The 11243-nt window shown below is 40.1% G+C and overlaps 3 protein-coding genes across 3 annotated transcripts; all 3 read right to left on the bottom strand.

Annotated features, from left to right (window-relative positions):
• Positions 1 to 288: 288 nt before the first annotated feature.
• On the bottom strand, positions 289 to 3511 carry LOC124311829 (polyadenylate-binding protein 4-like). Its single transcript, XM_046776194.1, has 8 exons — positions 3273 to 3511; positions 2878 to 3124; positions 2349 to 2821; positions 1932 to 2289; positions 1557 to 1864; positions 1142 to 1399; positions 806 to 1072; positions 289 to 742 (listed from the first exon to the last, which is right to left on the bottom strand). The coding sequence occupies exons 2-8, from the start codon at positions 3071 to 3073 to the stop codon at positions 653 to 655; spliced, it is 1950 nt and encodes a 649-aa protein (XP_046632150.1). The 5' UTR covers positions 3074 to 3124; positions 3273 to 3511; the 3' UTR covers positions 289 to 652.
• A 1665-nt stretch (positions 3512 to 5176) lies between these two features.
• LOC124311841 (fas apoptotic inhibitory molecule 1-like) lies at positions 5177 to 6025 on the bottom strand. The gene is made up of 4 exons (XM_046776219.1): positions 5861 to 6025; positions 5577 to 5802; positions 5459 to 5508; positions 5177 to 5393 (listed from the first exon to the last, which is right to left on the bottom strand). The coding sequence occupies exons 1-4, from the start codon at positions 5984 to 5986 to the stop codon at positions 5238 to 5240; spliced, it is 558 nt and encodes a 185-aa protein (XP_046632175.1). The 5' UTR covers positions 5987 to 6025; the 3' UTR covers positions 5177 to 5237.
• An 11-nt stretch (positions 6026 to 6036) lies between these two features.
• LOC124311823 (helicase POLQ-like) lies at positions 6037 to 9625 on the bottom strand. Its single transcript, XM_046776185.1, has 7 exons — positions 8489 to 9625; positions 8271 to 8431; positions 7875 to 8210; positions 7617 to 7799; positions 7241 to 7555; positions 6880 to 7167; positions 6037 to 6802 (listed from the first exon to the last, which is right to left on the bottom strand). Exons 1-7 carry the CDS (start codon positions 9444 to 9446, stop codon positions 6143 to 6145), a joined length of 2901 nt encoding a protein of 966 aa, XP_046632141.1. The 5' UTR covers positions 9447 to 9625; the 3' UTR covers positions 6037 to 6142.
• Positions 9626 to 11243: the final 1618 nt, after the last annotated feature.

Consider the following 11243-nt stretch of genomic DNA (forward strand, 5'->3'; position numbering starts at 1 on the left):
ACCCAGACTTTGTACACGCAGCAGCAACTGGTTGCTAGTGCATTCAACGTCTGCTTCCTCCTTTAGGTGTCTGGAACGAAAGGCAAATCACCGGTGTGTAAAAAAAAAAACCCACCAGCGCTCTTCACGCGGGAAGAAATTCCTTCTCTCTATTTAGCATAGCGTTAAAACAAAAGCGCGCCGAAACGGCGCCTCTTACGTCTACTAACCTCGACGGCAATTGACTCGCCTCTTTTCTGGCCATCCTCCACGCAAATCGACAAAAAATGCTAGTGAGTTAGCCACCAATTTTTAGCCTGAAACCCATGTCTTGTATTTCGGAATTATACCAGTACAAGAAGAAATTGTAATTTGAAGTATAACCCACAACCTGAATGGGATTACAAATGAAAAGAGGAAAATAATGATCAAGAAAGAAACGGAAAATAAAGAAAAAGAAGGGATAGAATAAGCGAAAAATAAAGAAGGCTGGGCGACCAGGAGGTTTTCTTCAAAGGTGGTCGATGACATTAAGATTAAGACAGAAAAAGTAGAACAGAAAAGAAGAGTTGCGTTATAACTCCGTGTCGTAGACGAAGAAAAAAAAACTTTTGTGGATTTTTTGAAGTTTTGCCATTTTTTTGTGAATTTTTGTTTTAAATTTCTTTCTTCTTTATTCCTCCTTCGGTTGAACAACTGATGCAACTGCAGCAGCCACTTGTTTAGCTTGATGAGCCTGAAGTACGGCGACAGCCTCATCCACCTTTAATCAAATAAAGTCAAATTCAATTGCAGTTCAACAAAAACATTATTTCTAGTAACGTACCTTGGCTTTGAGTGATTCGTTGTGTTCCAACATGTGCAACAGCTCCGAATTGTCGATCTCCAACAACATGCCGGTGATCTTTCCAGCCATATCCGGATACATGCGCTGAATAAGAGGGAACAAACGTTCTCCAAGCATTTGCTTCTGATCATTGGGAGCGGCAGAAGCTAACATGGATGCGGTCAACGGCTCCTGTCCTTGGACGACAAGGGCTTGTTGCATTCCACCGGCAGCCGATCCACCCATGGCGTTCGAAGGCAAGGAACCCTGTAAAGATGGTGAAACATCCATCATATCGTATCCGATACTCGTAATGAAATGTTACGAAAAACATACTTGACTGGGCGGGTTTCGCATAGCTGGAGTAAACTTGAATCCGGGGCGGGGTTGAGGCATGACGGGTCCGCCTGAGGGCATACCCATCGAACGGCCAGGCATTCCTTGCGGCACCATCGGCTGCTGGCCAGTGATGGGACGAGCTGACTGCATGGAGCGGACGACCGGGGGCTGACCGCGTGGCGGCACTCCGCCACGGTACTGAGCTGAAACGGGATATCCGGCACCTTGTTGGTTAAGTTGGGCAGTCGGGCGAACCTGATACGTATTCAATTTTAGATTAATCATCACGCCATTCTCAAGTCGACCAATCAATGAATTGAAAACAGAACAATTGAGAAAACAGGCCATTTGGCCACCCATTTGTCAAGCCGCAATACCATATGTCTCACTCGATTTCAGATTAAAACTGTACCTGAGGCTGAGCCGACCAGCGAGGAGTAGCACGGAATTGTGCCATCTGAGCTGGCGTGTAGAAGCGTTGAGGCTGAATGGGAGCGGGCATGAAATAACCTGGACCACCCGGTTGGAACATCTGACCCATTTGTTGCATACGCATACCAGCCATTCGCTGCATGTACTGCGAAGCAAGCTGTGCCTTGCGGTCTTCTTTTCGTTGAGCCAAGGCGACGTACAGAGGCTTGGAAACGAGGATACGGCCATTCATCTCGGTCACGGCCTTCGTTGCTTCTTCCGGTGATGAAAAGCAAACAAAACCAAAACCTAGTCAAACAACCAAAAAGTAGTTAATAAACAAATGATTCTGATGAAAATGAACAAGATCTCTTACCAAGTGATGTCTGGAAACCTCCCTTGTTTCGACCTCCTTCAGTCATAACCTTAGCTGAGGTGATGGTTCCGTAGGGGGCGAATTCCTTGCGAAGGCGTTCATCATCGATAGTGTCATCCAAGTTCTTAACGTAAAGATTGACACCTTGATAACGATTAAGGCGCTCGATTTTCATTTGTTCGAACTTGCGTCGGAGTTCAGTTTGGCGTTCATTGCGTTTTTGAGCACGTCCAACAAATAGGGTCTTGCCATTCATGTCCTTGGCGTGCATATCATCACAAGCACGCTCAGCAGCATCAGGATCTTCGTAGCAAACAAATCCGAAACCACGAGATTTCCCATCGTCACTAGACATGACCTGAAAAATAAACATTATAATTAACATAAGAACACAACAAGATAAATTCAATGTAGTACCTTGTGAGATGTGACTTTTCCATACTTGGAGAAACATTCGAAGAGTTTCTCATCATCAAACTCATCACCGAAATTCTTGATATAGACATTGGTGAAATATTTAGCCTTCTCTCCCAACTCACGCTCGCGATCCTTACGTGGAATGAAGCGGCCAACGAAGACTTTCTTTCCATTGAGCAACATGCCATTTACCTTTGTAATGGCATTAACGGCAGACTCTTCTGTTTCAAAGTGGACAAACCCATATCCTTTTGAGTTTCCAGCTTCATCCTGAGCAACTTTGCAGCTCAAAATGTTGCCAAAAGCAGAGAATGTATCGTACATAGCTTTGTTGTCAATTGTTTTGTCAAGGTTCTTGATGAATATGTTGCCAACACCAGAACGACGAAGGGATGGGTCACGCTGTGACCACATGATACGAATTGGTCTTCCCCGAAGGACATCAAAGTTCATGCTGTCTAGGGCTCGTTCAGCTGCACAATGAGAAGGATTAACGAAAAAGTCTTTACTCAATATAATTGTGTCTTACCATCAGCTGGTTGTTGGAAATTGACATAGGCATAGCCAAGTGAACGACGAGTGATCATGTCTCTGCATACTCTAATGGAAACCACAGGCCCAGCAGTGGAAAATTTCTCGAAAAGCATGGCTTCAGTGACCTCATTGTGAAGATCACCAACGTATAGAGAGGCAATTGGGTAATTAGCTCCAGCAGTGTTGTTCATTTTTCAGAAAGTTGTCAAATTTATCAAGATGGCAAAAGATATTTAGTTGATCTGCAGATAAAAAGAGAAGATTAGTAAAAAAAATAGAGCAACATTATCAAAAGGGATATGAAACGTTTCACTGACGTCAACGACTAATTGACGCAATGTGATACGAACGCGTGAGAAGGGATGGTTGCCATGTTGAAAATGTACTTACGAGACAAATGGCGTAGAAACCGAGTGTAACAGATTGTGATGGAATAAGAGCACAGTTGTTTCACCAAAGGAGATTTTTTTTTCTAACTTAAATTAAGTTAGTGTTCTTAGTTTTTTTTTTTTTTTAGGTTTTTGGCAAAATTACAATTTTTTTGTGATTTTTTGCATTTAGAAAATAGAAAAACGAAGAAGTCGACCCACCACTCTCGCTGTCGCCCGGAGAGTGTGCGATCCAGGCTGAATTCGAGAGGCGCCACCAATCCAAGAAAGCGCATTTCCTTTATTCGAAACTTGGCAGCGTAGCTTAATTTCCTTTTGAAACAAAGGACGAACGTTACGCGATGAAATTTCTCGATAGATCTCCTTAGGCTAGAATGAATCAAAAACTAATTTAACTTGCCTTTACAGAACTATTGCGGTAGTGAGAGCAAAAAAAAAAAAAACCTATAGGGAACATCAGATCCGTTTATTTGGAAGCGCGACGTCATCGATAAAGCTTCCAATTGCCAAATGCGTTATCATACTTTCGCTTAAAAGTCAATAACCTGGCCTACATTTTTGCGTGAATGGAGAAAGGAAATTTGGTGAAAGTGGCGAATTTCTTAAAACTGGGATCTACAAGTTCGATGACTGAAATAACAAACTGTTTCTGCTCATGATAATCGCTGATTACGCTGAACCATCCCCAATATCTGATTACGTCATTTTTATCCTTTGATTTTTACACTTATATGTTATATTACGTTTCATAAATAACGGCTAAGTAGCACCGACGAAATGGGAATACTCGGCCAAGGATATGATAGAAATCGCAAATATTAGCAAATAAACAAATAATGGAATTGTGAATAAAGTCTCGCGGTGAACTCTGATTGAATAATCATAGATAAAGAAGACGTGGGTGGTCTTTATCTATGGATTAATGATGCAAAATTTTTGGAAAAGCGCTCTTGGACGTTGTTAAAACGTGTTAAGTTGAAAGAAAATTAGAAAGTTGTGACATATCACGTTAAATAATTTTCTGCGGTTTTTTATTGCTATTGCTATTTGCTATTGCTTGAGCTATATATCATATTGCATACTTTATCGGTGTCGGATTCAGTTTGAAATATTTTAATGCCAGCTGGATTTACAGTATATTAGTATCAATTTAATATTAAAATTAAAATAGCCTATTATTTAAATTTAGGTTAGAAACTTAGAAAATAATACTTCTCCGTTGACATATTTTCAATTTCAAACAATTTTTTTAGGGGTTTATTATTTTATATTTATTTACAAATTCAAATATAATGTGTAGAATGTAGCCTTGGTGCATCTGCATTTTCTATGGCATTCGCCCTTTATCAGCCAAAGCAAGCAAAACGTAGTCAAGAGTCAAGACTAGAGCCAACCTTTTTTGAACATTTTTCAAGGTGAATTGAATTACTAAATAATTGTCATGTGAATCATTAACCAATAGCCAATTAAAACTGATTGGGAAATGTGTGCTGGGCATGCTAAAAATATTGATAATTTTACTCATCACTTTTCTTATCTTTAGATGGACAAAGAAGGAGAGCCTGTAAAAAAGCAACCAATGGTTTATATTTGTGGAGGTGAAAAGTCATTTTAAACCTTGTATAAAGTTGGACCTATTATTTAATTATAAATTTTACAGATTGCCATGGTGAAAATGAGTTGAAGCCAAGGGATCCAATTCGTTGCCGAGAATGTGGCTACCGTATGTTATGTTTTGTCTATTTGGAAACTGGTCTTCAAAATGTGCTTAAATCTCTGTTTTGGTTTTTCAGGAATCATGTATAAGAAACGCACAAAGAGATGTAAGTTTATTGGCTCACTTACAACTTTGTTTAAAAAATATTAACTTTGTTTTAAATTTGCAGTGATTGTTTTTGATGCTCGCTAAAAATGTGCTCCCGAGAAATGAGTCAACTACTCTTCTGGAACTAAAAGTTCAAATTCCTCATTTGCTGTCGATGTCAGGTTGTAAAATTTCATTTCCCAAAATAAATTGGTGAATCATTCCTTGTTTTTTATTGCCACTTGATAGTGATTTGATTACCACTGGAGTACCATTAACAGAGAATCTAGTTAAGTTACCCCCATCAATGAATTGAACCTGCAAATATTTTCTCTTGTTTATCAAAGTAACACACAGAAGCAATGAATCAAGTGGTATCATACCTCACAATCAATTTTGCTTCCATTAATCCAAACATCAGTAGTGTCTTTTTCTTTGAAATGAAAATGATTGAAGTTTTGATTAGCTTAAGATATTAAAATTTAATGATGTGGTTCCTACCAAACAACACAGTGTGTCGGTTTCCTGGTCCAAATTCAACATTCCAAGTCATCCATTTCTTTTTGTTAAACTCTTGGAATTCATCTATGTTTTGACCATTTATAAATAAAGAGTAAAGTAAGCCAAAGGTCCCGTCCGGTTCAACGTCCAGTTTGCAATCAAATCGTCCAATACGAAAATGTTCAGGTCCAACTAGACGAAACATCCAATCCCTTCGAAGGTATTCCTGAATCAAAGCATGCTACATCATTCGGCGGATGCTGGCGGGCATCCGTAAAACTTACGATTTCATTAATCCATATTACACGTTTACCGGAGGTTGTTCCGTGTTCAAATTCGATGAGAAACTCCCCTTCCGGAAGAACTATATTCCAACTTGCGACAACAGATCGGCTTTCCAATAGAGGCATCCTGAACTAGTCAAATGGAGGAGTAACCATGACAACTATAAATGACAACATAATAAACAAAAGATTTTGTATTTGTAAATCAAACGTGCCAACTTTAGGGGCAATCGCGCATTAGAAAATTTTACAGAAAAAATGATTCATGGACTAGATAAATTTTCAATCATCAAGAAGAGATACATTGCTTGCTTGTGTCTGAAAAGTTTCGTCAAGTGGAACAAGTGGTTGAGGTCTGGGAACCAATTCCAGTAAAGAATCGGCTTCTTCTCTTAAGGCATCGGCTTTTTCGTAGACGAGTACTTTGGCTGCGGCGATCATTTGCAATGCGCTCCGTTTCGGCAAGTGTTCTACACGAGATACCAGTTCCTCTGGGTTGGTCTTGGCAACGTCAGTCAGCGTTCGAAATCCCGCTTTAAATAACATTCGCGCTCGACCTTTGCCAACTGAAGGTAACTCCATCAATGGGATCAATTCAGCAGTACAACACATAGACAGCTCGCGACTAAAAGGAAGCAGCAAGTCAGAAAAAGCCCAAAACTCGTCCAATTCTTGAACAAAGTGGAAAACGCATGAAGCGAAACTTGATGCGCTGGAAAGTAAATTCTGGACGTCTCCGCGTGTACAGCCATACAATTCACTCACATTCCATACTGATTCTCCTTTGAACAGATCGTTGAGCATCAGGGTTAAATAGAAGCGTTCTAAAACAGAGCGTTCTATTTTCGGTTGTTGGTTTGACATTAGTTTAACCATAACCGTTTCGTTGATGCCAATCGTTCTGGCTACACCAAGTTCCTCGGCGGACAGCTTATTAAATGACTAATGAAAAATCAAATAAACATAAAGCTTAAGCTGGACAGAAAACAAATTCGTTTGAAAAGATAAACAACCAATACCTGGAAGTAGGTTGATGCTATAGGGATCACAGTACCGACCATGTCATACGGGGTCACGAGATACATCAAATGAAGTTTCGTCATCAGAACAAGACCAGCTTGGGCCAGACGCAGATCATTATAAAGTTGCTTTGACCGGTCCAAATCGACGATACCTTTCAGTGTAGCTCGGCCAAGTTTCGTTACCTCCAGCTTTTCGTCTTTGCCAAATAATATCAAGTTCTTTTCCGCCATGCTTTTCAAACTTTGGTCAACAAGCTCTGTCGCAGTAATAGTTTGACGGGTACTCTACATGTGAAATTCCGAGCATTTACATATAAATCGAACATTTGTTAGTAAGTGAAGCAAGATTCTGACGCACCTGTTGTCCAAGCAACGTAGAATAAAGAAGAGTCTCAGCCAATGTTTTACGGTCTCTTCCGCCAAGATCTAGCGAAATAAGACTTAGCAACAGCTGCTGTAACCCACGAAGATTGTCTTCAGCCAACTGGCTATCGACGCGATTTGTCGGTGCCATGAGAATGTCATTAGTTACAAAAGTTAATTCATTTGGTTTAACAATCATGAAACTTTCGCCGTGTGTATCAAAACCAGCTCGACCAGCTCGACCAATCATCTGCTGATAGCGAGCTCGTGTTAAACGGGTATTTCCTATGTAAGGCGATCTCAATATAACCTATTCGACAAAGCTCCTTTTAGTTGAATTTTGGAAAGAAAAAATTATTTAAAACACCAACCCTTCTTGCTGGCAAATTGACTCCAGCAGCAAGTGTCGAGGTACAACATAGACAACAAAGTGTTCCGGATGAAAATGCTTCTTCGATTAACTGTCTTTCATCCGCAGTGAGTCCGGAATGGTGATAAGCAATTCCAAAAGGTAAAGTAGATTTCAAAATTGGACAAAGTCTGCCGCTTTCTTGCTACAAAGTACAAATAAGCATTAGTTTAACTAGAAAAAGGAAAACCCGAGGTATAACAGCCGAAATAGATTTTACCTCTAAAGCTCTTCGTAGTTTTAACTTCTCGGCCGTTTTCCATTGCAGTAGGTTAGGCGACAAATTGCTACTGATGAGTTTGGCCACACTTTCACAATTCTTTTTGGTTGAGCAAAAGACTAGACAACAATGTTCTGGAGCAACTTCTGAAACCAGGACACTTATGCCATCAGGATCGTTTTTACGAGATTCTGCCGATTGGGATGACACCGAACGGCAATGCTTGAAATTCTCCTGGAATCCACGCTGTCTGCCACTCACTTCAAGTACCTGATCTCCAGTTTTGATGAACTCTCTAAGTTGGACTGGTCGAAAGTCCTCCGTGTAAATTTCAGCCTAATTAAACACGAAAATGAAAGTTATACTAACTATACGAGTTCATTTCAATTCATTTACCTTGAGAAAATTACTCAATTCATCGATGTTTCCAATGGTTGCACTCATGGCGACCAAACGAGGACCTACAGGAGCCAAAAGAAGTTTGCAGAGTAAAGTTTCGAGCGTTGCTCCACGTTTACCTTCGCCGACTATGTGAATCTCATCCACTACAACCAATCCTGATAAAAATAAACAACATTAATTTGAATAAATTTAAATTAAATATCAATTAATACCAATTTCATTCAATCTTCCAAGCTCCAGCAAACTGTTGACGATTCCATTAGCTTTTTCTAATGTAGCGATGTAAATGACGCGTTTCGATTTCCGTTTCCGAGGTGGATACGAGCCCCGATTTCCGGCATACTCTTCCACGGCAAAATTCAAGGCTATGGCAAGAGATGACAGTGTCCGAATTTTCTCTTGAACAATGCTGACGTAAGGCATGACGAATAGACAATGTTTTTGATTGCATAACAGTTCACGGACCATCAATATTTCTGCAACAAGAGTTTTACCACCAGAAGTTGGCAAAGAATAGAGCAAGTTCTGATTGGTTTTGATTGCTTTGTTTAAACATTTATCTTGCCAGTCGTATAAACTGTTGATTCCTTTTGTTTGCTGGATTGCTTGCCATACCCCAACTGAAAGCCCATAGTGAGGTCCACAGTGAATTGATGTTTGGGAAGGGAGGATATTGCTATTATTTAATGTATAAATAGGAGGAGTTTCACCAGATGAGGAACGGCTGGAACACCCAATTCTTGTATTATTCAGTCCACCATAGTGTAGAGCTTCTTTCAATCGACTATTTAACCCAAAATGGTTGGTGTTTAATGTACTCCTTAATGAACTCATGGAGCAATCACCTAAAACTTTTGAGTCACTTGATAGCATAGATTGATTGTTGTTGACATGATGTTGCACTGAGGAAGACAACAAAATGTTCTGTTTTGGGCTCTGCTCTCTAGAAGATTGTTGGGATTGAAGATAGGATTTGGATGAAGGGCGCAATTTTGTTAAATCTTTAGAAGGAGTTTTGCAAATTAACGATTTCTTGGAGTCTTGTTTAGTTTCTTTATCAGAAGAAATGACATCCTCATCTTCATCGGCAGCAGCAAACATGTCGGGGGAATTATCTCTTTCTCGAATTCTCTTCCTCGTGGCAAATGCGGTGAAGTTTTTGGCATTCATAGTGATGTAAAAAAACAAAAAACTTAACTTACAGCATGTACTTACAAATATGGGGAAATCTTCCCGGATTGGAAAACTAGGGGTTTTTTCAACTTGAAATTTTTATTGTGTTTACTTCTGCAAGTATTACAAAGCCTCTTCTCACTCTGACCATGGGCATGGAGAGATGGTTTCCATAGAATTTTACCCGCTTAATAAGTTTTTATTTTGAGTGACTATTTTCCTTGTCCTTTACCTCTTTCTCCAATCTCCATGTTAAATTTCCCATAAGGGGTTGTCCGCTTTTTTTACTAAAAGGTCTCTCGGTATGTCCGTATGCCGCGAGAGCCTAGATAGCGTCACCGTCGGAGAGACCTCCCTATGCCTCCATGTAAAAGTCGTTAGTAAAAAAGTAGCTTCCCGTCGAATCCCCTTATGGGAAATTTAACACTGTCATTGGGAACCACCTCGGATGGCGAACGTTCTTCTGGAAAGTGGTGCATGATGATCCAACAAAGCCCTCAAACCAGAGTTGTACTGGTTCAAAAATGACTTGACGTCATCGGCAGTATTCGTGAAGAGAGGTAGTTTGGTCAGGTCAGCTCCAAAATCCCGGATGTAGTGGTCGGCGAGTTCTTGAAAACCAGTGCACTAAAAAGTGATCAGTCAAAAGGTCAGAACCCAGCAGTCAAAAAAGAGATTATCTGATTCTTTTGAAATCACAAGGTCCTGAGTGTAACCGTGAGGACTGGTTGACTGGTTGACTTGCTGAAGAAAGCCGAATGAATCGACCATGGAGAGAAATCTCTTACCAATGGAACAAGACAAGCTGTCAATGTGGACAATTCACTCATAAAGACGTCAGTTTTGCTAGCAGGTGGGCGGTAAATACCAACAAGGTTGAAGCCGGTTGAGTTGAACTGGAGGGAGAGAGCTAGCTTTTCAAAAGTAGCTGGACGAGCTTCCAGAAGAATCGAACGTGCACGGATGGGATCTCGATGGATGACAGCTAGGCCACCCCCTCTTTTCCCAGGTCTTGTAATTTTGACTGCACGGAAGCCGTCAGGGCAGACAGATCGGAGGATCTCCTCGCCGTGTTCAGGGGTCAGCCAGAACTCGGTGATGGTAAGAAGATCTAGGTCAATCGGATTCAATGATGTGTTGATGTGACAGTCTGATATTTGAACAGTGACCTTGATTTAGCCAGGCTACAGTACAGAAATTTCTTTGCCAAGCAAACCCTCTTCGCAGTCAGGCCACCACGGTATCCCCTTCGAGACGAAGGAAAATTAGCAACGTTGAGGTTTCTCATCATGCTGTATGTTTTCTCCGGAAAGCGTTAAGAGATCAATGAAAAGCGAAGAGAGAGGAGATCCCGCCGACTTGTCGCCTCGGGTATTGCATTGATGAGCATTCAAACAATGAATATTCTTGAAGTTTTTCCCACATTCACTACAAACAGCATTCTCAACTAGTGAAATTTCAATTACGATCAGACATACAATAGCAAGCTAAACAAATATTACTAACTTCCATGAACGTTAATTTTGTCACTCTTCAAATATTTAGCATTCTTGTATGTTTTCCCACATTCACCACAAACAGCATTTTAAATAATTAATTGAAATTTCAATTATGATCAGACATAAAATAGCAAGCGAAAAAAAAATGGTATTTACTTTTATATGAATTCATCTTTTTGACTATTTTGACTATTTAAATTTTGAATATTCTTGAAAATATTTAAACAAACATCACAAATAACTTCCGTAACTTTCAAAAATAAATAATTATCGGATATTCTAATGAATACAGTAC

Source organism: Daphnia pulicaria, chromosome 8 (genome assembly GCF_021234035.1).
Source record: "Daphnia pulicaria isolate SC F1-1A chromosome 8, SC_F0-13Bv2, whole genome shotgun sequence".
Taxonomy (NCBI): domain Eukaryota; kingdom Metazoa; phylum Arthropoda; class Branchiopoda; order Diplostraca; family Daphniidae; genus Daphnia; species Daphnia pulicaria.

What these genes read in the sequence shown, in the direction of transcription:
- LOC124311829 (XM_046776194.1), bottom strand. Translation starts at nt 3,073, where the DNA reads ATGAACAACACTGCTGGAGCTAATTACCCAATTGCCTCTCTATACGTT. An exon ending in GAAAAGTCACATCTCACAAG is followed by an intron (nt 2,290 to 2,348) that starts GTACTACATTGA and finishes TTTATTTTTCAG; the next exon opens with GTCATGTCTAGTGACGATGG. An exon ending in GCTGGTCGGCTCAGCCTCAG is followed by an intron (nt 1,400 to 1,556) that starts GTACAGTTTTAA and finishes AATACGTATCAG; the next exon opens with GTTCGCCCGACTGCCCAACT.
- LOC124311841 (XM_046776219.1), bottom strand. Translation starts at nt 5,986, where the DNA reads ATGCCTCTATTGGAAAGCCGATCTGTTGTCGCAAGTTGGAATATAGTT. An exon ending in CCGACACACTGTGTTGTTTG is followed by an intron (nt 5,509 to 5,576) that starts GTAGGAACCACA and finishes TTCATTTCAAAG; the next exon opens with AAAAAGACACTACTGATGTT. An exon ending in GAAGCAAAATTGATTGTGAG is followed by an intron (nt 5,394 to 5,458) that starts GTATGATACCAC and finishes AAATATTTGCAG; the next exon opens with GTTCAATTCATTGATGGGGG.
- LOC124311823 (XM_046776185.1), bottom strand. Translation starts at nt 9,446, where the DNA reads ATGAATGCCAAAAACTTCACCGCATTTGCCACGAGGAAGAGAATTCGA. An exon ending in TGGAAGATTGAATGAAATTG is followed by an intron (nt 8,432 to 8,488) that starts GTATTAATTGAT and finishes TATTTTTATCAG; the next exon opens with GATTGGTTGTAGTGGATGAG. An exon ending in AATTGAGTAATTTTCTCAAG is followed by an intron (nt 8,211 to 8,270) that starts GTAAATGAATTG and finishes GTGTTTAATTAG; the next exon opens with GCTGAAATTTACACGGAGGA.